The 24,867-nt window shown below is 44.3% G+C and overlaps 1 protein-coding gene across 1 annotated transcript in view; it reads right to left on the reverse strand.

Moving 5' to 3' along the window:
- Positions 1-1,570: 1,570 nt before the first annotated feature.
- Positions 1,571-24,867, reverse strand: part of LOC122396161 — a 48,392-nt gene continuing 25,095 nt past the window's right edge. Inside the window, exons 3-6 of the mRNA XM_043394321.1 lie at positions 7,562-7,705; positions 4,417-4,748; positions 3,833-4,107; positions 1,571-3,484 (exon numbers count right to left, since the gene is read on the reverse strand). Coding sequence (XP_043250256.1) covers positions 2,779-3,484; positions 3,833-4,107; positions 4,417-4,748; positions 7,562-7,705 — 1,457 coding nt within the window. The 3' untranslated portion in view covers positions 1,571-2,778. The remainder of the gene's footprint in view (positions 3,485-3,832; positions 4,108-4,416; positions 4,749-7,561; positions 7,706-24,867) is intronic.

The raw sequence follows: 24,867 nt of genomic DNA on the forward strand, positions 1-24,867 counted from the left end.
CGGTCTTTAAACATTTTTACAACGGCATTAAAATTCTGGAAGAGTATTTAATACTTACTAGGGCAATAGTCCAGTTCTATATCAAAATTCAAACTCTAGAAGTGTAATAGTTCATTTCTATAGCAACATTCGGATCATGATATAGCACCATTCCATTTCTAGAGCAATATTCAGACCATAATATAGCACCATTTCATTTCTAGAGCAACACTCAGATCATGATATAGCACCATTTCATTTTTAGATGAAATTTCCAGATTTCAAACTTTACTATCAGTGATATTCAATCTTCAGGAGAGTCGTAGACTTCTCGCAGACGATTCGAAATGGTAAGGCACGAAAACCAGGGAGAAGATTATGCCCGCGAAGCATTTTTTGAGCGTGACAGGATCCTGCTCACCCTGAACTCTTCGCGACCCTCTTTTCGTCCTTTTTTCTGCCGTTCGTAATCCCGGTTGCATCGTGACGCTGCTTTCCAGTTTCCTCGAAGCGTTTCGATGCACGTAATCACACGTTCAACGAACGATCGCCACGGCGTCACGCAACGAAACCACGACCAGTCTTGCGCGAAGGGGAAACTGGTCCCCGGCGCTGTATGACGAGTTAATAAATTAATCGCCGCGCACCACCACCCCCGCCGCCCGGCTCAACTATTCATCAGCAATTTCGACGGCCTAGACCTTCGAAGGACGCCATTAATTTCCTGTTTCCAGAACGTTCGGACTCGTTTACATTCACCCGGTGGTTTTCTCCCGATCTACGTGACTCGAAAGCGTCATTTCACGCTGCCTGCCCTCGGAATTCGTTCGCGTAGGACTTCTCGGTAGAATGGTTCCTGGGGCGATATCTAGTTGCATGCCGAGACACCTCTGAACTCGCCAGGAAAGACAAACTGATTGGTACGAGGTGCAACAATGAATCTGATCTCGGACCGTGTGATTGACTTGCCTTGAAGGAGTGAGACGTGCCCGGTTGTATAGAGCAAAACGTGCTACTTTGTTATCATTCGTTACAGTTAGGCCAAAAGTCACTCAGCGACTGGGCTACTTTGACCTGGACGTTGAATTGTAACACGATATTTTAAGATGGAACCTTTGGATTCTTAATGGAAGTAGGACAGGCTGAATGCTTTGGTCTTGGTCTCTTGATATCCGGTTAATGCTCTAGATATGTGTAATTGTCTTGTCTCTTGGTTGGTTAGAGACATATTTATTGTTATTAATCGTTTATGAATCCTTTAATTATGAGTATTTCAGGGATGAATAAATTACTCGAATATAGCAGACATGAATATGGTCAAATAGTCAAATATAGCAGAATATAGTCAATTACTCATATATAGCAGAAATGTACAAATATAGTTAAAGTATTTAGAGTCTTAAGAATCTCTAGTTACTTGACTCAGTCATCAGTTACAAGTCACTTATAAAATAGTATTTGGGTTGCCTCCTAAAAAAAACACGCTATAATTATTTGCAAATGAGTGTATTTTAAAATAATAACTATACAGTAAGAAAATTACAAATGTTTTCTTGCGTGCGTCCGTAACCAGCACGCAGAGTATTAACAAATGTACAAAATGCCTGGACACTAGCCACTACGCTAAGGGTACCAACAAATTTACAAAATGGTACACGATTGGCAATCCCCCTAGGTCCATCTAGGATTAAGAGGATTTAATATCAGTAAACGTTCGGAGGACCCGTCGACGCGTAAAAGTATATCCTCGCGTGTACTCGTACGGAAAGGAACCATTTTCGGAGAAAACGTTTCTTACAGATTTCGTCCACTTTATCGTCACAGCTCGCGCGGATCTAGGGACTTCTCGTTAAGGATGCGTCGAGACATCGAGTACAAGCGATCGGTCGGTTCTAATAATATCGATCAGCCGCAGCACAGATTCTCCAGTACCGGAAGTCGCGCAGCGTCTCGAGGAGGCCCGCTACATCCTCTATACACGCACGGGACCGTAATTACGCGCTCATTTTCCCCGGTCAACAGCCTTGTAAATCTTCCGCCCGGTTCCCCGTGAAGGACGCCGCCGCTCTGAGCGCGGAAAAAGGGGAGAAAAAGACCTCGGAGGGATAATTTCTTCGGCAAATGGCGTTGTAAATCCCGTCGGTGCACCGCAGCGCCGGTTTCTGCCCGAACGGTTCTCCGCAGTTCGACCTAGGAAGTCGCGCCTTATCTCCGTCAATGAACTTCGAGGGCTAATTTTCGATGCGTTCGCATGTCGACGTCCACGATTCATGCCGCTCGGAGCGATCGGAGAATCAGGTTTACGGACGAGACGACCGGACTGTCGCGTCGTGTGCAGGGAAGCGAGCAGATATTTTTAGATCGGAACAAGGTTTCGGTGATCAGAGACTCGATTCAAAGCGAAGAAGTTTGGTTCAAGCGATCATTTTTAACGCGAACACCGTGTTACCAGTCGCTTTCGAGTAACGGGAGCGCCCTCTGCCACACTGTTCGGATTTACGCGCGCGAAATTTTGAATTAAGAAATCTACGGAAGCACGACAGAGCATATCTGGAAGAAAATGTACAAATTTAAAAGTTCCAAATGCGGGGATCCAAAGGGTTTCTGGATTCGCTTCCCCGCCACAACTCGATTCGTCTCTACTATTTAGCTACCTCTAATCTCTTCAAATGGGTCGTCTAACTGTGCACAAATCCTCGATACCCAAAGATCCCCCTCAAACTTGCTCCCCTATCTTATCTAACGCGCTTCCATTCCCCGGAACGCAGCGAGTCTCCTCCGGTCCAGGAAGAACCACGATCAGCAGACAGTATTGTAGATCCCCTCTTCGTCCTCGACAGCGTTCGCGTCAGAAATCTCGGACTGCGACAGAGCCAGCTTCACGTAGCCCCTGTCCTTCTCTCTGGTCCCGTTCTTCCCTCCAGGCAGCGGTGGCGGTGGTTTCTCCTCGGGGGGGCTGACGTTCGTAAGCTCGCAGATTTCAGCGTAGATCTCCTCCGTCTTGGGCAGCGGAGTCGACGGTAGAGGCGTCAGACTGTCCCTGACCTTGGAGTACGGCGGGTCCAAGTCCTGCTGAGTCTGTACCTCCAGCACGCTGGTCGAAACTGACCGTTGAACCTGCTGTCTGGAAGAGGCGGACGCCTGCAGCAGATTGGTCTCCGACTCCAGGCTGGCGTATCTCTCGGACCTCATGCCAATTTCCGGCCGAACCGCGAACGTGAACGAAGCAGACTTCTTGGCAGGGTTTCTGCTCCTCCCACCCTGGGCTATCCTCGTGATTCGATCGAGGATGCTGTGGTTGTTGTTGCTCGTCCGACTATTGCTACGATCTCTGATAGTCGTTCTCTTGATGTGCTCTATGCCCTCCTTTAGACTCTGGAGGATCGGTTTCGCCTCCGTTTTGGATTTGATCTCCTTCAAATGGAGCTCTTTCAGTTGACCACTGGTGTTGGTTGGCTTCGGAGGCGCTACGCGTGGTTCCGTCGCTCTCTGGTCCAGGGCTCTTCTGTAATTGGAACGACAGTACATGGTCGATAGGTGTCTTGGAAATGAAATTGGTTTGAGTGGTTGGGTGCAACTGAACCTTTTCTAGAGAAGATTATACCTGGTTGGTAACCAATGATAACATTAACATGAGTAGTAAGTACCTAACCAATTCCAAAAAGTAACCGTAGGGGTGTTGGTGCCACCCCTTCAGAGCCTAGAGCAGTTCAAAGAAGCTAGAGTTAAGTCTATCAACGTGTGCTAATTTCTAGAGCTTAGCACCTAGTTATGAAGAAGCCTGTCTTTATTCAATTACAGCACTTAGCCTCTCTGTTACTATCCACTTTGCAATTGTTATATCAGTTTTTACCTGCAGGCTGATAGTAATCGCTGCATCTTTGGCGAGGCCAGCAACCGTGCTTCGGAAGGACAGCCTAATCGCGCTCTTTTCACTCGAGGCGCCGTTGGTCCTGTGGCAACCAATTCAAGGAGTTCTGGGACGGTGGAATTTGGCACAGGTCTCTCGGGTACCAGCGGCACTGCGCAACCTAAAACTATGGGGCCCCTCGTTGCACCTTCCAGTTGCATCAGACCGCTATAATCTCGTGGCAACGGTATTGGCAGAGGTCCAGCGACCAACCGTACCTGTCAATCGGATTGCAAACTCCTTGATCAGTATTTTCGAACCATAAATTGTGTTCCTTTAACGATCAGACATCCTTCGATAGTAGGATTAACGCAGTTTCATTAATGGGAACATAGTTAAGAGCTCTACGGGCTCTACAAGCTCTATAAGCTGGCTAGATTGATCGTTTACTCTACGCTATGGATCTTAGAGAAGCTATATTCCTGTTACTTGTTAAGGAACAGACTAATTTAGGACAGATTCAGTTCGTCAGAATGTTATAGACACGCACGTTGCATCGTTGGCGTAAAAAATTCTGGAAAAGTTACCCTCAGAGGTAGATCCCTCCTGGCGAGCTGATGAACTCTATACAAGACGGCGTCGCTTCCGGTGTCGAGGCTTCCGCTCTGGCAAGTGGCGTAGAACTCTCCTCTCGCTGAAAGCGGCGCGAATAGCTCGTGCCCGTGAGAATCCAGGCACTGCGCGTACTGATCTCGTTCCGACGACCTTGAACTTTTACCCTCGGGGACGCCGCTAACGACACCGGAAATGCCGCTCGACACTGGCGCCCTCCGCGTGTCCTGGAACACCGCGGCCAGCCGTAGAACTTCCCCCGCGCGCACGGTCGTCTTCGTGTAGTGCGCCCTTAGATTCCCATTCTCTGCGACAGAAATTTGCAGTTTCGCTCTCATTTAACCGACAAGCATCCGCTAAGCATTCCTCCGTCTTCGATGAACCTTTCTCTGGGTTTGTTGGGCGCTGGGAAATTTTAAAAATAAACTGTAGACAGTTGTTTTGGAGGTAGCATTAGGAGTATGATACTTTAGAGGGTAGTTTCACCCTTTAGAATTGAGTTATGAGCTATAGCTACAAGCTCTATAAGCTCTATAAGCTATAGTTAAGAGCTCTATAAGCTCTATAAGCTCTACTTAAGAGCTCTATAAGTGCAAATGTGCAAAGTTTCAAGAAAATTGAGCCCAGGACATCGCAATATCAAAAGATTGGGAGCTGTTTGTTACTATATCGTGATCGAAACCGAAAACTAGCGAAAAGTTGTAGAATTAGTGAATTCGGAGTTAAACTTCCGCCAATTAGAAATTAAAAATATATTAATGGAAGTTCGAGCATTTAATACAGCGAGTATTGCCTGGTCATAAGAACCCGAATCATGTGCTTTCCAATTTTATATATCCGGACAGTTAGACTTTAATAGTTTTACAACCGCGTGGAACTTCCTTTATAGCACATTGGTCACCGCCTTCAAACATGGCGCACCAAGAAATCTTCTAATTAAATATTATCGGGCAAATCTAGCGGTATTATTCTGCCCGTGGCCATCAAATAGGTAGGTAGCTCTCCGGTTAATTTGTGGCAATCTCACTCAATCGCGTCGAACTTTGTGGATACCAGTCGCCGACGTCCACGCGATACGATTATTTTAACTATTTACGAGCCCGCGTCTTCGTAATATACTACTAGCCGCTGACCCCTGACAAGGCTAACTTCCCGTGGCAGTCATATTGTAAATTAGATAGCTCAATCGAAAATGTCATCATTCATCGAGGTGTCATCCTGTTAGGAAGTTAACTTCAGAAAATCATACGGGGACCGTAGCCACTTTTCTGGACTCGAGGACTGACGTCTTCATTCTTCTTTGATTCATCCCGTGATTGGTGCATTTTATTCAAATCGATTCCACCTTAGGCATTCCTCATAATCACCAGAATCGGAGACTGTCATGTTTCTTTAAGAGCCCCGTGCCCCGGAGCGCGATTCATAATTCAGCCAAGTGCAAAGTTGGTAACCCAACCCGTGGCTAACCCGGACCTACTCGATTTCACGTGGGGCAACGTAAAAAGGCGAAACTACTAGATATCAGGGGGGGGGGGGAGAGACACGGGCACCGCGATGCCCATAGAAATCCCCTTTCACGCGCGATCATAATCGTTATAGTACATAATGGCATAACGCCCGTGTGTATCGTAAGAACCCCAACGGCTTTCACCGGGGCCCGCATGCCTATTACGTTACGTGCCCCTCGCCTACGTTTAAACGCACGAACAAGCGCGCCGTAGAGTCGCATTAACAGACACATTGACATTCGTGTCACGGCCAGTCGCTGTACCCAAGGGAACAAACCGAAGCGTGGACCGTGCGTGAGCGCGCGGACGTCCCTGTGCACGCACCAGGATGCATTGTCACGTCCTAGACGAGTGACGTACACCACGACGATCCTGCCTTCGCCACGGTTCTACGCCTGTGTACACCGTCGAACGCACCTTCTCGTAGTATCTGTCCAGGATACGATCGTGTTCCCTGTCGGTGATACAAGGGCGGAAAAGATGTAGTCGAGATCTGTTCGGATACGAATTTGGGTGTCTTTTTATGGAGACACGTGTCTTGTAGCTTGTAAGTAGCTTGGGCTCCTGACAAGACTGAAGATTATTATCTGTTTCCGGATTGGGAAGACTCGTGTCGATGAGAGCAGAGTGGTCTGAGGCGAGCAGGTTTGAGAGAGACGTTGAAAACTGTTAGGATTCTAATTTTTATCTACTTTTTTTAGGTCCCTTCTGGTAGAATAGATGCTAATCTTTGTGAGAATCTTTGAAATATAGTCTGGAAATTATCATAACCCTCGCTATTAGGGTACTAGTTGCGTATAACGGCTGAGGGGAGTAGGTCTTAGAGAGACGTTGAAAACTATTAGGATTCTAATTTTTATCCATTTTTCTGAGGTTGCCTCTGGTAGAATAGATGCTAATCTTTGTGAGAATCTTTGAAATATAGTCTGGAAATGATAATAACCCTCACTATTAGAATACTAAAAGTCGTTAAAGACCTATTAAGATTCTGATTGTCTTCCTCTTCTCCGATGATGAATTTGTTATTGTTTGCGAGTGATTCAGTTTGAGATTAGACTAGACAGTTGTGGGTGCTGGAGAATCTTGAATATTGAACTTGGAAATGGTCTTTCAAGCATCTACCTTGAAAAGGGTGGCATTCGAATCATCATTGCCCCATTGGCTTTCAATAACAACACACGATGCAACAAAACATGCAAACGTGATATCTTCCTCATTCTCTAGATCCTATCACGTCGTCGATAATAAGTTCCCGCACGCAGCGTGATATTAAATTATCCTAAGTCCCTTCGTCTTATCCGATCTGAAATGAGATTAGCTTCAATCAAAATTACTGGTCGAATTATCCTCGATTGTCCGCGTGAGAATGTGGGCGTGATCGCGATATTAATAGTGTCCATGTAACAACCGCGACTACCTAACATTATAACAGTTAATTACGTTATCGTACGTTCGTATCATAGTAATTCTTGCACGTAATTTCTTGCAACGGCGTTGCGTTCTTAATGAGCGAAAGGATAACCGCTACTCGTGAAACGTGCAATTATGTGCCATTTACGAGGCGGCTCTATGCAGCTGTCTCGCCATACGATCGAAAGCTACCAAAACTTACCCATCTTGGAGTGTGTTAGCGTGTAAGCTCTGAGAGGTTTCGCGAGCAGAAACGCCGGGACACCAGCTCGAACCAAAGCTCCCACTCTTCTGTACACCCTGGCACTTCCAGTACCACTGTTGTTCGAGACAACGGAGAACCAGCCTGCAACGAATATTGTCACATCAAATTTCGTACGTTCTATCGCGTCAAATGTTCGATTAAACTCTACTTGCAGTTAGTTAATAATTAAATTCGATAATGTCATTTCCTCCTGTGTTAATTTAGCTGTTAAATAATTGAAATGCGTTGAAATAACTGCAGGAAAGTTCGTACGATAAATGGCGGCCGTTCGGGAACGTTACAATAGCGCCCTCTGTGGATCGATACGTCGAACCACCGATTCCCCGCCAATTTCAAACTCATTTCCATTCGTGTATCAGTATTGAAGTTGTTGTGGATTATCGTGCAAATAGAATGATCAGCTTTTATCGAAAAGACCCAGTTATCCAATTCGAGTGACACGGTAATTTTCGCTTTCTCGTGGAAGGACACGCGAGCCGTGGCATCTGTGTCAGGCCCGGTGCAACGTCATTCCATGGCTCGTTTTGTGGAACGGCGGTTCGTTAACGTGTTCCCCGGTTCATTCTGATACGAACGTGACAAACGTTACCGTTGCGCCGTGGAAACGGCGTTCCAGTTCGCGATGAAAAACCGGCCTTTCATAAACTCACGTCCGCGTCACCATTAAAGCAGCCCCTCCGTCGGCCACGGCACTTTTTGCCAAGTCACAATGTCAATTCGAACCGACGCTGCTAATACGATCGAACGGCGCAAAGTTCCGTCGAAATGAACAGCGACGTTTACGAGCTCGTCTAACGAGATTCTAAGACTCACTTTCATATGGGTAATTTAAAGGTGCTGCATAACGCCGATGAACTACGTTCACGCAACTTCCAGGTGAGATTTTCACCGCGAACAGAATCGACCGTCGAACAACGAATCTTCGTCTCTATTTACCTTCCGTCTTCGGTGACTTCCCTGCGTTTTATTTCGTTCAATTTCACTTTTTAAATGTGCTGGTGATCTGGTTGAAGAGGTCTACTTGCTTTTAGATTGCTCTATAAGATCTATGAACTATAGAAAAGAGCTCTATATGCTCTATGAACTATAGAAAAGAGCTCTATATGCTCTATATGCTATAGCTGAGAGCTCTATATGCTCTATATGCTATAGCTAAGTGCTCCATAAGCTCTATTTAGACTTCATTTAATCTAATAATCTTACTGAAACTTTCGTAAATACTAAACAATAAAAATACTATTGTGGGAAGCTGAATATTCTTCCAAGGAGATAATCCGCGGATCGAGCGGCGAAAACTCGGTTCGTACAAGGGAAACGTCGAGAAATTAAAATGGCCGGTTCGCGGTTCTAGGCTTAAATTAATAATTTATCGACGATTTGCAGAATACACGCGCGATTCTCCTTATAATTTATAGCCGAATGTAAACATCCGCCGGTTGTCCCGGCCTCGCGTACAATAGGGGCGTATAAATCGCTGAATCGATTTGCAAGCGGTTTACATCGTATTTCCGCCATCTTGAATTGATTTACAGCTAGTACTAATGCGCGAGTTCCAATGATTGTCCCGTCCTTTCCGCGAAACGTCCTTTCCACGAATGTATTACGTGGGTGTTTTATCGTCAATACGGCACGTCTCGTTTTACGCGAGTCGCGAAATTTATCGTCGATCGATCTCCTCCGCCAGGTTAGATTAAATTACAGTCTCGTTCACGAAGACCGCTCTCGCAATCTGCTGTAATAAACGATCTTACGTACCCTGTGCCTCACGGTCCATCGAAATAAAAATCAGTATTTCTTAAATCACTAAGAATCCACGCTGCATCAATGCTTTTCTCTTAATTTACATTGTCCAATTTTGACTTTAATTAGCAAAAATATTAGATAATTAATATAGTATCTTCCAGCCTCCACAGAAACTTATGAATATTCCTCGAAGCGATGAGCTACCCTAAGTGTTAGTTAACCAGTTGCCTATCAGTGCTAAGACCTGGCAGATAACTTGATCGAAAGTGGATTTATAAATTGATTCCACCGCGGAGATGCAATCTTTCTTATGCTTCGATTATTATGATTTACGCAATACCAGAGAGAAGATTGACACAGTGGAGTATTCCCCGGACCCTCCCAAGCTCCGGGGCAGACAGATTGTTTATTCTCCAGTCCCCTAAGTCGGCAGATGAGATTCGATCATCGTGGCGAACAGCAGTTGGCCTAATATCACGGGGTAGATCTTCCACTTGCTGAATAAGTTGCAGTTAATCAACCGGGGAACTGTCTATACCGAGACAGCGAGCTAACAAAGTACAGAGAGGCTTCGCAGGGATCCAGTGGGCGTACGTAGGGGTCTAGCAACACAGTATGTTACTAATAACTTATCCTACAATGTGTAGATGCGCCGATTGGGCGTATCCCAATGCCAATAACCAAGAAAGGGTGAGTTAGAACGAAGTGAGATCGTTGGTACGGCGGATCGTGGCAGGGAACGCGTTAAATTACCGAGCCGAACGCGTACAGAAAGTGAAACGCGTAATTTGCGAGACTGCTGCTCGGCTTTCATAGCATTACGGACGTGAAAAAATCCCACGACCTGAATTAAGAGATTACCTTACAGATTTTATATTAAAATAGAGTCGAAAACACGCGATACTTGGATCTGAAGTATCATCAGTTTTAATTAATCAGAGTTTACTCGAAGCAGAGTTATCTTACGATCGAATGACATTCGAAATGTCGAGTTTCATAATCGTAAATTCTCGTTACCCGACGTTTCAGCCGTGTCAGCAAAAAAATCCTGATCGAAGGTGCCGCCCTCCGCGCGAAGTAAAACAAACCTCGTTAAAAAGTCACCGCTGTATATGGAACACAATAAAAACGGACAATGTATGCGTAACTTCGTCGACTCGATTATATCACTTAACCTTTCACGCATACTCGGGTACGCGCATACTGCGAGGCCAATTACGTTGCCCGGAATTACGCAACGCGGCACGCAACAGTTGTATGCTAATCGTTCGTTTGCGAGAAATGAAAAGAAATTGGGGTACGCCCGATAGTCATTAAGCCAGGCAAACGTTGCCAAATACATAACGATCCGGATAATTCAGATCACTCTCATTATCGCGGAGGTCAGGGCGAGCTGGAAAGGAAGAATGAATTCTAGCCGGGGACTTTCACGCTGCGTAACGCGCGTGCCGACGCGCGACTGTTTCTCTTCAGAAGCACGCAATCGCCAGCAAAATCGAACGACATTAATCGTACGATTAATTATACCAAGTACGCTCGGTTAACTGAAAGAAACGCAGGCCAGAGGTCTAGCAGTTACAGAGGCACGGTCATTTAAAGTGTTACAATGTCTTAAGTTTGGAATAAATGGCCTGGATCCAACTGTAAAGCTCTAACTTAAAATTGCTATAAGTAACCATCGTATAGTGAATCGTTTTCATTTGGAATTCTCACTATAAAATAATAGAATGTGTTCTAAGATTATTTGTAGTACAGGTATTTGTTATTCCAAGCTCCGTTTTCCAGAAAATCGAGATTGAAAACGTATACAGGTGCAATACAGTCCGACTGGGACATCGGTAGAAGTAGAAACAGTGAGTAATGGGCAGACGCGTCAGCTAAATCATATTCAATAGAGCTAGGCTTGGACATCGGTAGAAGTAGAAACAGTGAATAATGGGCAGACGCGTTAGCCAAGTCGTATTCAATAAAGTCAGACTTGGACATCGGTGGAAGTAGAAAGAGTCAGACAATGGACAGACATATCAGCCAAGTTATTCACTCGTATTCGTTTACACAAATGGACGGTTTAGACGTTATCTAGGTGATACAACCCTTCAATCCTAGTACCAATGCTCCCAATTTAACTATCAAAGTCAATTAGAGTTGCTATAACTGCCCCAGACTACTATAATCATCGTTCAGTCGAGGCTCTATTTGCATCAAAGTGTTTTGCTATATGATTCGACCCAATTTTGAGGCATTCAAGCCGTTTAACTCTCAGTGCGTCAGCCATGGTCCATATTCCATCCTCCTTGACATCCTCAATTTGTCTCGGAGTTCATTTTCCTTGGCTAAATCCCCCGGCAAACACGATGGGTAACAAATGGCGAGTGTCAACGCGCGAACGTGGATGACCGATCCCTGACCAGTGTTCGGCGAACATGGTTGCGTAAGGCCAGCCTTCGCATCAAGTCCTTTTCGAAGATACTCGCGCGCGAGTGCACCGTTCGCCGACAATTTCGCATGCAAATTCCATTCTCCTTTCGTCCAGAGCCCGGGATCACAATAAATAACGATCAACATGGGCAAATTGCCACTTCTTCGAAACTTGGCGTTACGTGGCCTGGTCGTACCGCTTGTTACGTGCACGCATGATCGCTGGGAATTAATGGTTTTTGCAAATGGATCGTAAAGAACCGTGCAATTTCTCGGTGGCCAACATTGTGAAAGTGTCAGGGGAACCTTGCGCCGGCTACTCCTTTTGGGCTGTTTTTACCGTCCCGTGTATTTTTGGAATACGGGTGTCTTTAAATAGAATCGACTTCACGATACGGACGGGATTTAACGACTTGGTTTGATTCTTTCGCGACGTACGAGCCTCCTGCAACCAAAATGGAGGGGAAACGTGACTAACAAGCAGCGTCACTCGTTACTGGCTTGATTATTCGTACCAAGCATTTGAAGAATTTAATTAAAATGCGTTGGAAACATACTTATGCTCCCAAGAATGTTACAGAAATGATATCAATGTATTTTGTCCATGTTTGCTCTGGTTTAATTATGTTTGAAGCAAGAGGTTTCCTGATCATTTGTCACTTGTTGTAATACATTTAGTAGTGGACACTTCCTGCCACGAGACACTAAAAAGGCAACACGATGTTCGATAACAAAATACTCTACAAAGTTACGTAGTCCGATAACCAGTTATTATCAGTGGAAGCTGTCGTTAAACAGACAAGTCCATAATTCTTCGGGCTGGACATCCACATTTATCGACAAAAAGACGATGGTTCGAACATGTTTGTAGTATCAGTTGTACCTGTAATGGGACGGAGTGGTAGAACAAAGAGCCTGCCCGGAGTTTTGCATGAAAAATTGTGAAACCGGTATGGAAACATTGTTGATGCCCAGAACTGGTATCGATGATGATTGCTGAGAGCCAGTCAGTGGTTTACCAATGGATTAAATGATTTAAAGAGGGTCGAGGATGCTTCGAAGATGATACACATCCAGGTCGACCTTCAGCGGGCCTGTAATGAAGGATCAGTTGCTGCAGATCTTGAAAAATGCTTGCTGATCGCCGTTTAATCATTCGAGAGGTTGCTGACGAAGCAATCTTGCTGAGCAAATATAACCCAAGATCTTGGCATGACGTCCTCTCGATTTAGGAATCGTTTTCAACTAAAAATTTAATCTCTGTAATTTCTTGTTACGTGGGAACAAAATGGAGCCAGAGGGGTCGAGATTTCTGGTATTTCACGATCAAAGGATAGGAATAAAAATTTCTTCGTTCCATATTTATATTTCTGTTACGTGTTAAATTCAGCCTGTCGTATAACGAGAGTTCTCCAGGCGCTGTTCTTTTTTATAAGAGATACTTTCCTGGCGGCTCGTTGTTCCCAGGCTCGTGCATAATCCACAATATTACCACGGATAAATGCACTGCAGAAAGAAGCTTCCGCGACTACACTTTCCAGGGAGCACTGTTCCAACGAATGCAAGAATTCAAACGGTATTGTAAAGACGTTCTCCCTTTTTCCCAAACCGTCTGAGCGCAGTATCGTCGCGTAACAACCCACCATCGCCACGTGAAAGGTAATTTTTTCACAATAACTGTGGGACTAGGAAGTCGATGGATTCGTGCGGTCTAGGAAGACGCAATGCATACACGTTTGATTGCATATTTACTCGGCGACTTATCAAGATTGACGGTTCGCCGGCTACTGTGCCATAATAGCTCTGCTTTTAATTCGTAGAAAGTTCCTTATTCCAGTAATCACAAGTTCTCGTTACGTTTAATATCCTTTAATATCCTACAAGGATGAGCAGAAAAATGAAACAGCGAATCTTGTTTAAAATGGATTCAATTCGTTATGTTTGTGTTCGTCGACTCTGTTAAACAGAACACAAAACAGTATGGCCAATTTAATATAGAAAACATACTAAATCAAGCGTCCCACTTTCCAAACTAGAAACTCCTATTACTTCCCATTATGCATTAGCCAGGCGCAAGAACCGAATTGTCGATTTTACGGCAATAAAATTTTACGTTTTGCGTCGCCATATCAAACAGCTCGAATTGCCGCGTCGATTGGAACAATATTTTTTTTATTATAAATTCGTTTCTCGCATGCTTTCACAATAGTTACGTGGGTTTTATAGTAGGCTTCCTAACGCGAGTTTCTCGCAACCCGAACGCAGCTAGTTTTAGAAATTTATTACGTGGCTTCGGAGTTATGTAAACAAAACTAGAATGCAATCGTTGGGAAATTAAAGCCGTTTCCACCAAAATACTAAACATATTCCACGTGCACGTAGTTTCCAATCCGTGATATTGGTAAATTCGTATCAAAAATATTTTAAATCGATACCGAATCCAAGATAATAATAGATCGCTTAATGTATTTATAACATACAAGAGTAAAATTTATTTTGCTTTCGTTATCGATGCATTCCCGAGAAACGTAACCAAAACGTTGAAACGGAATGAATTATTTTACCATAAATTGCATTTAATTACCGAGAAGCAGCAGTAAGGAGCAATTTATTCCTCTTTCGATTCAGCTAATCTCGTACGAAATAAAACTATAATTGAGTTCTGGTACGTATACCTATACGATCCAGGTAAATATAAATAGTCTTGCTTCTTTTTGCGTACACGGAATGCACGGCCCGGCAATTGCTTGCGTAGGCGTTTCGCGATACTATGCTCGATGACAGCTGTTCGGCCGGAAAAGTATCGCGCTCCTCGAGGTAACCGACTTCTCGTTTCTGGTCCGCGAACCATGACGGAGAAACAGTTTTCTCGGATTGCAACCGAGATAAAGCAACGCACTTTTGTTGTGGCTTCTGACTGCGGATTTGGAACGGATTACCGCGTTCTGGGGAAATTATTCTTTCGCAAGATACGTATAACTGGTCCCGTTTCTAATAACAGCTCGAGCACAAGCGATGCCAATTAATTTTTGCAATTTTGTTAGACGTATCTCGCCTATAAAGGCCAAGCAATTAAGAGCTCTTCGAAGTAATTTATTTGACGCATCATTAATTTTTGTAATTTCTTTTCTGGAAGAAAACAACAGGCACTCGAGCGCTCGAACGAGTAATTCATTCACGAATATTTTATATGAAAATAAAAATGTAAAATTTCGATACGAATAGGGAGATAAAGTATAAATCGCTGATAACGAGAATAGTTTTCTTATAAGGAAGTCGCGAACGAAAGGTGCGATATAAATGCTGTAACTGTTGATGCCTTAGCCGCGCATTGAAATCACCCGCCGCTCGGTGATTTCAATGCGTGGTATTAGTACCACTGCAGAGTTTTAAGCATTGATAAGACAATGCGCTTGCTTAGTAATCATGTGCACATGACTGTGTCTCGTTCTATTCGTCTTTTCATCGTATTAATTTTCACTTATTGTTCTTAATATTTACAATTGACACAACGACTGAAACTGACACAAGTATTACAATATCAAACTATGCAGTTCCAAATTTTATAAGAAACATTTTACAATGCTGTATATAGTTGCAACCAAGCAATTCCTTAAAATTATAATCATATTATTAAAATATTACAAAATCAAGGACGACATCTAAAACGATTTTCCACGTATCTCTCCATATAATTTTCCTTCGAATAAATAGAGTTACAATAAAATTGCACACGATAGGGTGCGACCCGTACGAAAATTATTATCCCCATGGAACCAGTTTTGCAATCCGCCTTGTTATTTTCTTCCTATGCGGTGTAAATGTTTTTTCGCGTCTGACAATTCATTCATGGCGCGGAATCGTCCAATGAAGGGACTCCAGATTGCCCGGAGCAGCTCCCGTTAAGACGGTCTCTTTATAATTAAAAGCGAATTAATCAATCCGCGAGGCTAGCGGTTAGACAGACGGTTAATGCGCAATCACGTTGCATTCAACGATTCCGTTCACTCGTGCATATATCTCTGCCTCGGTTTCCGTCATTTTAAACTCCCGCCTGAATAGCTCCACGTCATAATTACCGGCTGAAATAGTTGGCTCGTTTTTCAAGCGTAACACACTGGATCGCGACAGTTATGCACACGGAAGACACCGTTCAACGTGAAACGAGTTCCTATTAGCGATGGGAACGATACCCACGTGATAGTTTCACGGAAAGTATTCCGTTTTTATCGCGAGTATTTGCTCGTGTCGTCCAACGGCGCGTACGCGATGCCATTCGATGCAGACCCATGATACTTGAGCTCATGTTTATGCAGCTTTAGAGATAATTGGATCCGCGAATGTTATCGAGCTTTCAAGAGCTTGTCGACTTTTTAACCGTCGTCGACGTTCGCTCGCTTCCTCCTTTTTGTTCCTTCAGATTTTCTAATATAACTGCACATCGAAATACTGTAAAACTGTCCACAGCCTTTACTTTCACTTTTCATCGATGTTTTAATATAATATGTCGTTAAATTTTCCAGACGTATATGTCGGTATAGAAATTTGTATTTTATATTTTAGACGAGAAAGATATTACGAACTATCGAGGTGATAACTGTTATGGAATTATACCCATCGCTAGTTTCTGTTCGCCCGTGTAAATTATATCCGCGTACAAAATCGGTGACACGCGATCGTCGCGCGAAACACGTTCGTTTTTTGCCATTTCTAATACGACAAGTAATCTGTGCCACGGTCGTTCACACCTGGCCGTTTAACGCTACGATTCGCAGCAACGTGCGCGATAATTTGCAAATGAATCGACGCGGTCATTCATCATGTTTTCGTCGGCCCAATTCCGACTAAATAGTGCCTGCTGTTCGATGAAAAGGAACAGCGGCTACACGCTTCGCAACATTCGTAACAACTGTAATGCGTCGAGGCCTGAATGGTTGACGTCTTCTTTTCAGATTCCAAGTTCGTCGACTGGTTTAACATCGATTAATATAGACGCACTCTGTAGCGACAGAATAGATCTGCCATTGCTCGACAGGGTTATTGTTGGGTACCATCAAAGAAAATTCAATTTTCTATTGAATCTTACAGAGACATCGATGTTAAAAGCAAAATAATTTCATCCAGAAACCATTTTTAATTCACGATCTGACAGTTGCAATTCCTTGTTGCATCTCGATGCTCGATTCGTACCAATAGAAATAAATATACTATTCCTAGACTCACGAAGCCAGTCAACGAACTTGACCATTCCCCAAAAATTGCAAACGAGTTCTCGAGACACGGAGTTTCGCAATTTTGCGAGCAGAAACTTTGTACCCCACGGACAGCCGATCGCCATCGATCGGGTTCGATCATTAATCAAGCTCACGATCGGCTTGTTCTAATAAATATCGAATTATATATCACGGACGTAGGCAGTATCTCGACTTTCTATCTTCGAGATCGTTGCACAGGGGCCCAGGACGGCATAATTCATGATCGTCGTAAATCCGATCGCGAAACCGTAAAAAAGTAGGCTGGGACGAAAAATTAAATCGATCCTCGCCCATAGCCTCAGGGTTAGGATCGTTCGCTTATGCAACCGGCCACCTCGATACTTTCGAGAACTCCGTGGTACCCGAGAACCACACGGATTCAGTTAAATGCTTTCTCTCCTTTCCAACCTCGGGATTACGACCTTGTCCCAGCTCTCTTGTCGAGCCACTCTCGATTTCTTCCGGGCTGCTCGGACAACGGTGTCTAGTGACTAATCTGATGAGTTTTTCCCCCGTCTCGCGCTAGGGACATTTCTCGTTTCGAAAACAATATGGCTCCTTGTTGTCCAAGTCATCTATGGAACGAACTACTTCTCCAGAAGCTTTCGAATTCTGATCGTCGATAGCGATATAGTCCATCATAAAGTAGCATGTATTTTTGAACTTTTCGATCGGGCGCTTGCGAGAGAGACAAGAGGTATCTTATAACTAAGCGAATGATTTGGAGAAAAATGATGAGAACACTTGAAATTCTTTCAAATTGTATCATTGATTGTTGTATCATATCAGAAGTATCAATAGTGATCAGCAGATGCCATCAGAGGCTAGCAGATGCTAGCAGTAGCCAGTAGCAATCGTTATACGTTGTCAGAAGTATTAAGAATTTGTAAATCCAAAGAATATCGAATAATTTTCAGAAACCACCAGTCATTTCGTCGCACGTTTGTCGAGTATATTTTCAAAAATAAATATAATGATTTACGAGACTCCCAAGTCAAACCTTTACACTCCAAACTCATATTCTCGACTTTCTCCAAAATTTTTAAACAACAATCTGATATTCATTACGAGTTACGCAACTCCTCTTCGTTCAGTTCGACGGATTCGCAACACATTGACACCCTGACATTCTGGCACGGTGGTTCGTTCTGCGTGATTGCTCGAACGCATGCTAGGTAAAAATGGCACAGTCAATTTCCTTTTGAATTCTGCTCGTTCTTTAGACGCATTGCGGTTAAATTGATGTGAGTGCACAGTAGAGTACCTGGATGGCCTTTTCCGTGGTGCTCTGTAATTCCACCTCGTTTGGTTTCAGCCTACATACAGGGTGTATCCGAAGCAAATGATCCAACAGAAGTATATCCTATATTAAACATCGACTACCTAACTCTTTCATTGTTCACTAAAATGAACAGAATAATGTTATTTTATTTTATTATTTATCTCAATGTTTTGACAACACAATGTGTCACTTAATAAGGGTCTCGTTCATTTATATTTATCGTAGTAAAAATGAAATTCACGCGACTCTGGTTGAAACGATGAGAGAACTTTCATCGGAGAATTTCAGAGCGTTCGTATTTCCCTCGACTCCGCAGCATTCTCCAGCCTTGAAATCGTAACCCCGGCGATTCTTACGAGTCAGAGTTGCTCTGTTCGCTGGTGATCGCAAGGTTATACCAGTAACCAGGAGAATACGCCACGATCCTTTCGAGCAAACCGGTCACGAGGACCCGCGAGTTGTATCGTGTTGCAACGTCAGAAGGGTGCACGCGGCTGCACATTCCTTCGAAAGGGAACAAACTGCGGCGGTTAGGCACTAACAATACCCGCGGACATGCCAGACGTTCTATTAGCTGCGCCGGGTATCGGTAACGATTGGCTGCGGACGCAGAGGGCTCGCCAGTTTCACCGGAAGCGACTCTTCGGACGATTGCTGTGCCATGAAATACGCGCTGCCATCGTTCGATTTTCAGATCGAGTTAAACACAGACTCTTTCCAATGTAACTCGTATTTGGAAAAGAAAAGTAACCTGTGATTGTTTCAGTCGAAAACTTATGGATCTCTGTTTCTTTGCTGCATAACTATTGAATAATAAATATTGTTTCACTTCTGCCATCGTCAAAAAATTGTGAAAATGGTTACTTGTAGTATTAAAGAGATTCAAAGCATTTTTTTAAACGTTTGAGGCGCGAGGAGTGCAACGGAATCTTTGCGCGTAGACTACGATTTCGCGCAGGCGCAGTAGCTTCCAATATGGCGGACCACTGACCATATGTTCTTCACATCACTACATATTTCGAGAATAACGCGCCGAATTCTACAATTCTTGTTGATTTGCAATAATATTCGACTTGTACGCTTATGCATCGAACTATCTTTTATATATAAGGGTTCAGAAAAGTAAGGGTGAGACACACGAAGCTTGAGAAGACGTGTCATTTAAATTTCACTGATTTTCGAATGAACAACTAACGAAGTTAAGAAAAGAATTGAACTAGTCAGGGTTCGACTTTTCCGCGTGAAAATCCGCATATTGAATTGCAGGTTGTTCTTAATGAGTTGCCGGTAGGAACACCAGCGTATCACTCGAAGCGTTGTGGAACCCGCGATAGAACGCCTAGCTGATCAGCAGGTAGCGAGTAATCCTAGGCTCTCTCCCCGTGAAAACACGATCAACCCGCAGGGCAGGGATTGTAAGGGAATCAAAAAGCCACGTAACGAACAACACAACCTGTAATTAACGCGCACGGGCCTAGGAAGACTCGCCAGGCCTCCCATTATCGTTCAGCCACTAGCTAGACCGCTATTACTTCCTCTACCATCGCCTGTTTCCTTTACCGCGGGTCAAGGTCTTTCAGCGCACGCTACTATCGATGCACCGAGTATAAAGACCCGCGAAGACCCAGGAAACTGATCGATGACGCGATACTGCAAGTCACGATCGCGTGAAGACGCCTGATGCCATACGTCGTGCTGTTACCTGTTGGAGCACGCTGTCGTTGCCTCACGGTTGAGCCAGGCGAATCAGAAACGTCTCTGGGGTTCAACTTTCTCAAGACTGTATAATTTAGAATCAGAAGTGGCCAGACAGACAATCTTCCAATCAATTTAAAGCCACAAACTTCATTTTCCTAGCAAATTGTCGAAGGGAGAATTCAGGCACCTATTTTAGAAAGTACACCTTTTGCTGTACTTATTCTCCAGGTCCCCAGGTACGAAAGTTCGTGCACCTAACACTTTTCCATCAGAATTATCATTCTATCTTGGGAAAAAGGCCTTTGCCTCACGGAGCGATTCGTTGCATCGGTCAAGTTCCATCTACCCAAGCGTTCGCCATTTTTCTCCCGAGTCATCGGCCCTTAAAACATTCGTGTGGTTAGTCCAAGCATCCCTTGGCCGACCCCCCATGATCAAGGGTTAAACGACGCGTTTAACCTTCGCGTCGTGGCTGTTCGCGACGGATCACGCGAACCTCCACGCGGACCAAGATCGTGCGGCAGCCGTATCATCACCGCCACGGACACGGCCTGGTATTAGCTCGCGTGGCCATAATACTGGAAGCAAGTCCGCGAAACCGGAAGCGATTAGTCAGATTACGTGATCGGAGGCACCGTTCGGCCGAGCGCTAAGTGTGCTGGCGTGTACGTGTGCTACCGGTTGTCACGTATATACGGGTCCCTGGGTCGCGTCCTGGAAGCCTCCGGGACTCGTTTCAGTGGATTAAGTCGACTCGCTGGACCGGTAGCCGAGAGTTTGTTCACACAGGATGATAGAGCCTCCGCTTCTCCATGCTACTTTGGAATCGAATCTTGTTAGGGGAGACTGATATATGCTGGGGAAGGTTTCGAGAATGGTCAACGCAGGACAGACTGGAACTGACGGTTTTGTAGGAGACGAACGGTAGTTGGAACTTTAAAAGGACTCTTATTGTAAGGTAGCCTTCGACTGACGACGATAGGTCAACAGTAGTAGCCCTTAGAAGACGATTAGAAGCGGTCTAAATAACTCGCTGCACTGATCACCAAGAATTTGTTACGATGATGGAGCCTGTGTTTCTCCATACTACTTTGGAATCGAATCTTGTTAGGAGAGTTTCGAAAATGGGCAATATTATATATTTTCAGTAAGGAGTTTTTTTCTTGAAAATGGTTAGGGTTTGGAGGGTATGTCTATTGACTAAAAATGATTGTAATTGATCCCCTAACCAAAACTAATTTTCGAGGAACCTAGATGAGTGTTTGCAGTGTCCTAGCGAATGAGGGTACATTATAGTTTGTCACAGCAGTTTCTCAAGGATGGCTACTTTCTTATCAACTCTCACAGTTGATCGACGTATCCTATAGCATCCACTGTCCGCATGGGTTATCTGATGTAATCTAACCGTGCTATAGAGCTTCCTTTGCAGACCTAAGTGGCCACTCTCGCGGTGGCTGACAGTGGCGTTCTAGAAAAGCAATCGGAGATGACTGCAAAATTACAGGATGCGAGGTTGCAACGGGAGTGCAGTTAAACTGGTACGCTCCTGACCCGTTTCCCTCGATCGGCATCCGAAGAGAATCTTTCGGTCAGTAAAGTGCTGTTCTTAAGTTCGCTGCCACGTTTACCTACAAGCCAGCGTAACATTCTTACGTGTCATTTCCCAGGAGAGCGCACTTCGCGCCGTTCGGACGATTGTGCAACGCTTTCCTACCCGTGGCAGTGCGTTTTTTGCAAAGCCAAAGGCTGATCGTTCGCTACTTAAACCGGCGTTCACTCGGCGAACTGATTGTTACTGATGCGTGAAAATTATAGATTCGGTGCGAGGCATTACCGTTTTTCTACGGAACGAATAGGAGGCAGTGATTTTTTTTTTTTTGTTCCTTTCAAGAAGAAATAGAATACTTGCACTGTTGGAAATTTTAATCTCGTTGCTTTTCACCTTCTCGCTGTTCCTTTTCGTTGCTCGTCTTTTTCAGACAGATCGTGAGTCGACTTAATCATTGCACGTATCAGAATCAAGATATCACCAAACGTACCTTGGTTTTTTAATATCAAATGAGAACCTTGCAACGAACTCGAAGAAGCAAGTAGTAGACATTCTTTTCTCCTCGTTTGGGAATAAACACGATCTTGCTAGGATCCCCGCGACGATCCTCGACTTAGAAAAGCCACGAAATGGGCCTATATCTGCCAGAAAATGGCGACCAACTGGCAAGAGATATGTTCGAGCCGCAATCGTGAATAATTCCAATCAAAGGCGGCTCGCGTATCTTCTGGGTCTCGTCTTCTCATCTGCGTATCACCGGTTTAGGTTTTTTTTCGAGAGATATTGCAGATACGTAACAATTATATACGCTCCGAGAAAAAGCTACGCCAGGCAAGACATGAAAACTAGTTTGTAACAAACTCGAAGAAGCAAGTAGGTGGCGTATAAACTGGCGTCGGTTACTCTATTCGGTCGGCAGGAACACGATCACGAAAGGATCCCCGCGACGATCCTCCGCTCGGGGATGCCGCAAAATGGTCCCGATCGCGGCGTTGGGACACAGATTAACATAAAGATGCCAGGTCGTATCAGAGATTCCTCTTTTCTCGTTACGTTTCGCGCGTCACGTCGGGACACGTGCACGTTCCGCGATGCCACGTACAAGTTTCTGGATGTCGGGCCGAAGAATGAGTTCCCTACGGGCACTCGCGAAGGGCCTCAAACGTCTCGATCGTAAATAACCACCCTCGTGCCTAGATTCCTATTATAATGGCCACGGAACACGCCGCGGAATCGTAATAATTCACGGTCGAATATTTATAAATAATTCATACCTCCGCGCAACGGGGCGAGGAATTCCGCGTGCTTTCCGTGAAGAATGGGAACCATTGCGAGCCTCATAAGAGGAAACGCTATAGCGGCGTTCGTGGGTGCCATTGAGAAGGCGCTTTTAAAAATCTACTTGTCGACGAGGACGAATTTTTAATATTATGTATGATACACTCGGTGCTATGGTGGTATATTTGATATTATGGGAAGAGGATGTTGATGAAAATTGTACAAAGTTGTATTAGAAGTGGATCAAATTAATTCTAAAAAGAAGATATAAAATTGGGAAACTTGACACTCAAATTTTGAATTATAGAAAGCGAACTGGGTTTTTAATATTGTCTGTCTTAGTACAGTCACGATCAGAATGTGTATTTTTACACCATAAACCGAGATTTTAGCTTGTATTGCATTTAAACGAGGAATAATCCATTGCGCATCTACTTTGCGCAAACATGGCGCTCGAATTGTGTTTCATAGCTTCACGACTTTCTACTAGAAAAAAACCCTTTCTATTGAATTTATTCCACAATATTTTGATGAATTATCATTATCTATTATTGAATCTACATAAAAATAAAGTAAAAGAGTATAAAATCTCTTAAATTGCCCGTAAAATACGAAAAGTTTGCCAGTAATATTACTACAAGTCCTCGAATAGATGGTAGCACCCTATACTATTCCATAATTTTGTTTTTCTCACGATTGCAACATTTTCCTCCGTCGTCGAAAAGTAAAAACGATTTGACGCAATGGCGTGGCACCCTGTTCCCCGGACATTGTCTTGTAATAATGTGTAAATCCTCCGGCGAAGTATCGTCGTAAAATACCACCAGATAGTACACCCGCGAAATCGTAGCAGCACAATGGCGGTCGCTCGGCGCGAACGAACCACATTTCCGCGAGCAACAATTTCCAAGATATGTCATTTCACAGTGGACCCTATCTCACGAATGTCGAGCTATGGTCGCCCGCGAACGGTACTCGTCCACGGTTAAAAGCCACAGCATAGCAAACTGGTTTCATTTCCATACAGACGTTCGGAATAAGTTTCGAAAGTGCCGGCGGACGTTCGCGTTCTTTTTTTTTTTTCTTTCTTTTCTGCGAATCACCAAAAAGGGGAGGTAGACGGTAAAGAAGTCGAACGAGCGCAACGCTTGGTTTTTCCACCGCCACGAGGCTCGTAAGAGGCACCACGGGCGTCTATAACACCTACGTGCCGTGGAACAAAGAGAGGAACGACGCGAGGCGTCGTTTCTCACGGCGTCACCGTCCGACGATATCTTTAGGGCCGTCGCGAAACCTTTTGTTTTATAGCGTTGCATCGGTGATCCTGAAAATTATGACTGTTGGAACGAGACGGGTTCGAAGTTCCTTACGGCCACTCAACGTCGCCGCGTTGACGAGGCTGCGGAGCACCGAGGGTTCAACAAACCCTCTGTCACCGTATGCAACGCGACTCTGCTCGCTGGAAACGTTCTCCAAGTCAGCGTTGCGTGTTCGCATTTTCAAAATGGTAGCTTCTTTTACGCGAAATTGTCAATTTTTTAATGGTACCTTAAACTTTGTTGCAAATAAACTTCTTTAAACCGAAGTAAATACTGTCAAATTCGATGCTTCATCCTTGAATAATTTCTTAGAGGAAAAGGAATAAATGAAGATCGAATAGGACCAAACTCTTTACGACCAAAGAAGACAAGAATACCCTTTCGATAGCATCAATAATTTTCAAAGAACGCTGAAGAAAAGGGTAGAAGGATGGGAGAGGAGATGCCTGGATTCCGTAATATGAAGTTATCATTCCTCCGCCTCTTAATATTCTCGACGAGGTGCTTTTTATTCTTGATAGAGAGATCTAGATCCCAGGCGTTGATCATCAATTGTGAATTACGGTCACACCTCAAGGCTCCGCAATCTCGATCTTCTATTGAAGGTATCCTTCGTACGCGTCCTTCGTTTCGCTTCTTTATTGCGTCTGCTCGCTTATCGGCCGCTGGAAGGCGTTTAACCGACATTGTGGCAACGCACG

The sequence above is a fragment of the Colletes gigas genome, unplaced genomic scaffold, assembly GCF_013123115.1.
Source record: "Colletes gigas isolate AHSC1104 unplaced genomic scaffold, ASM1312311v1 Colletes_gigas_Sc00007, whole genome shotgun sequence".
Classification (NCBI taxonomy): Eukaryota; Metazoa; Arthropoda; class Insecta; order Hymenoptera; family Colletidae; genus Colletes; species Colletes gigas.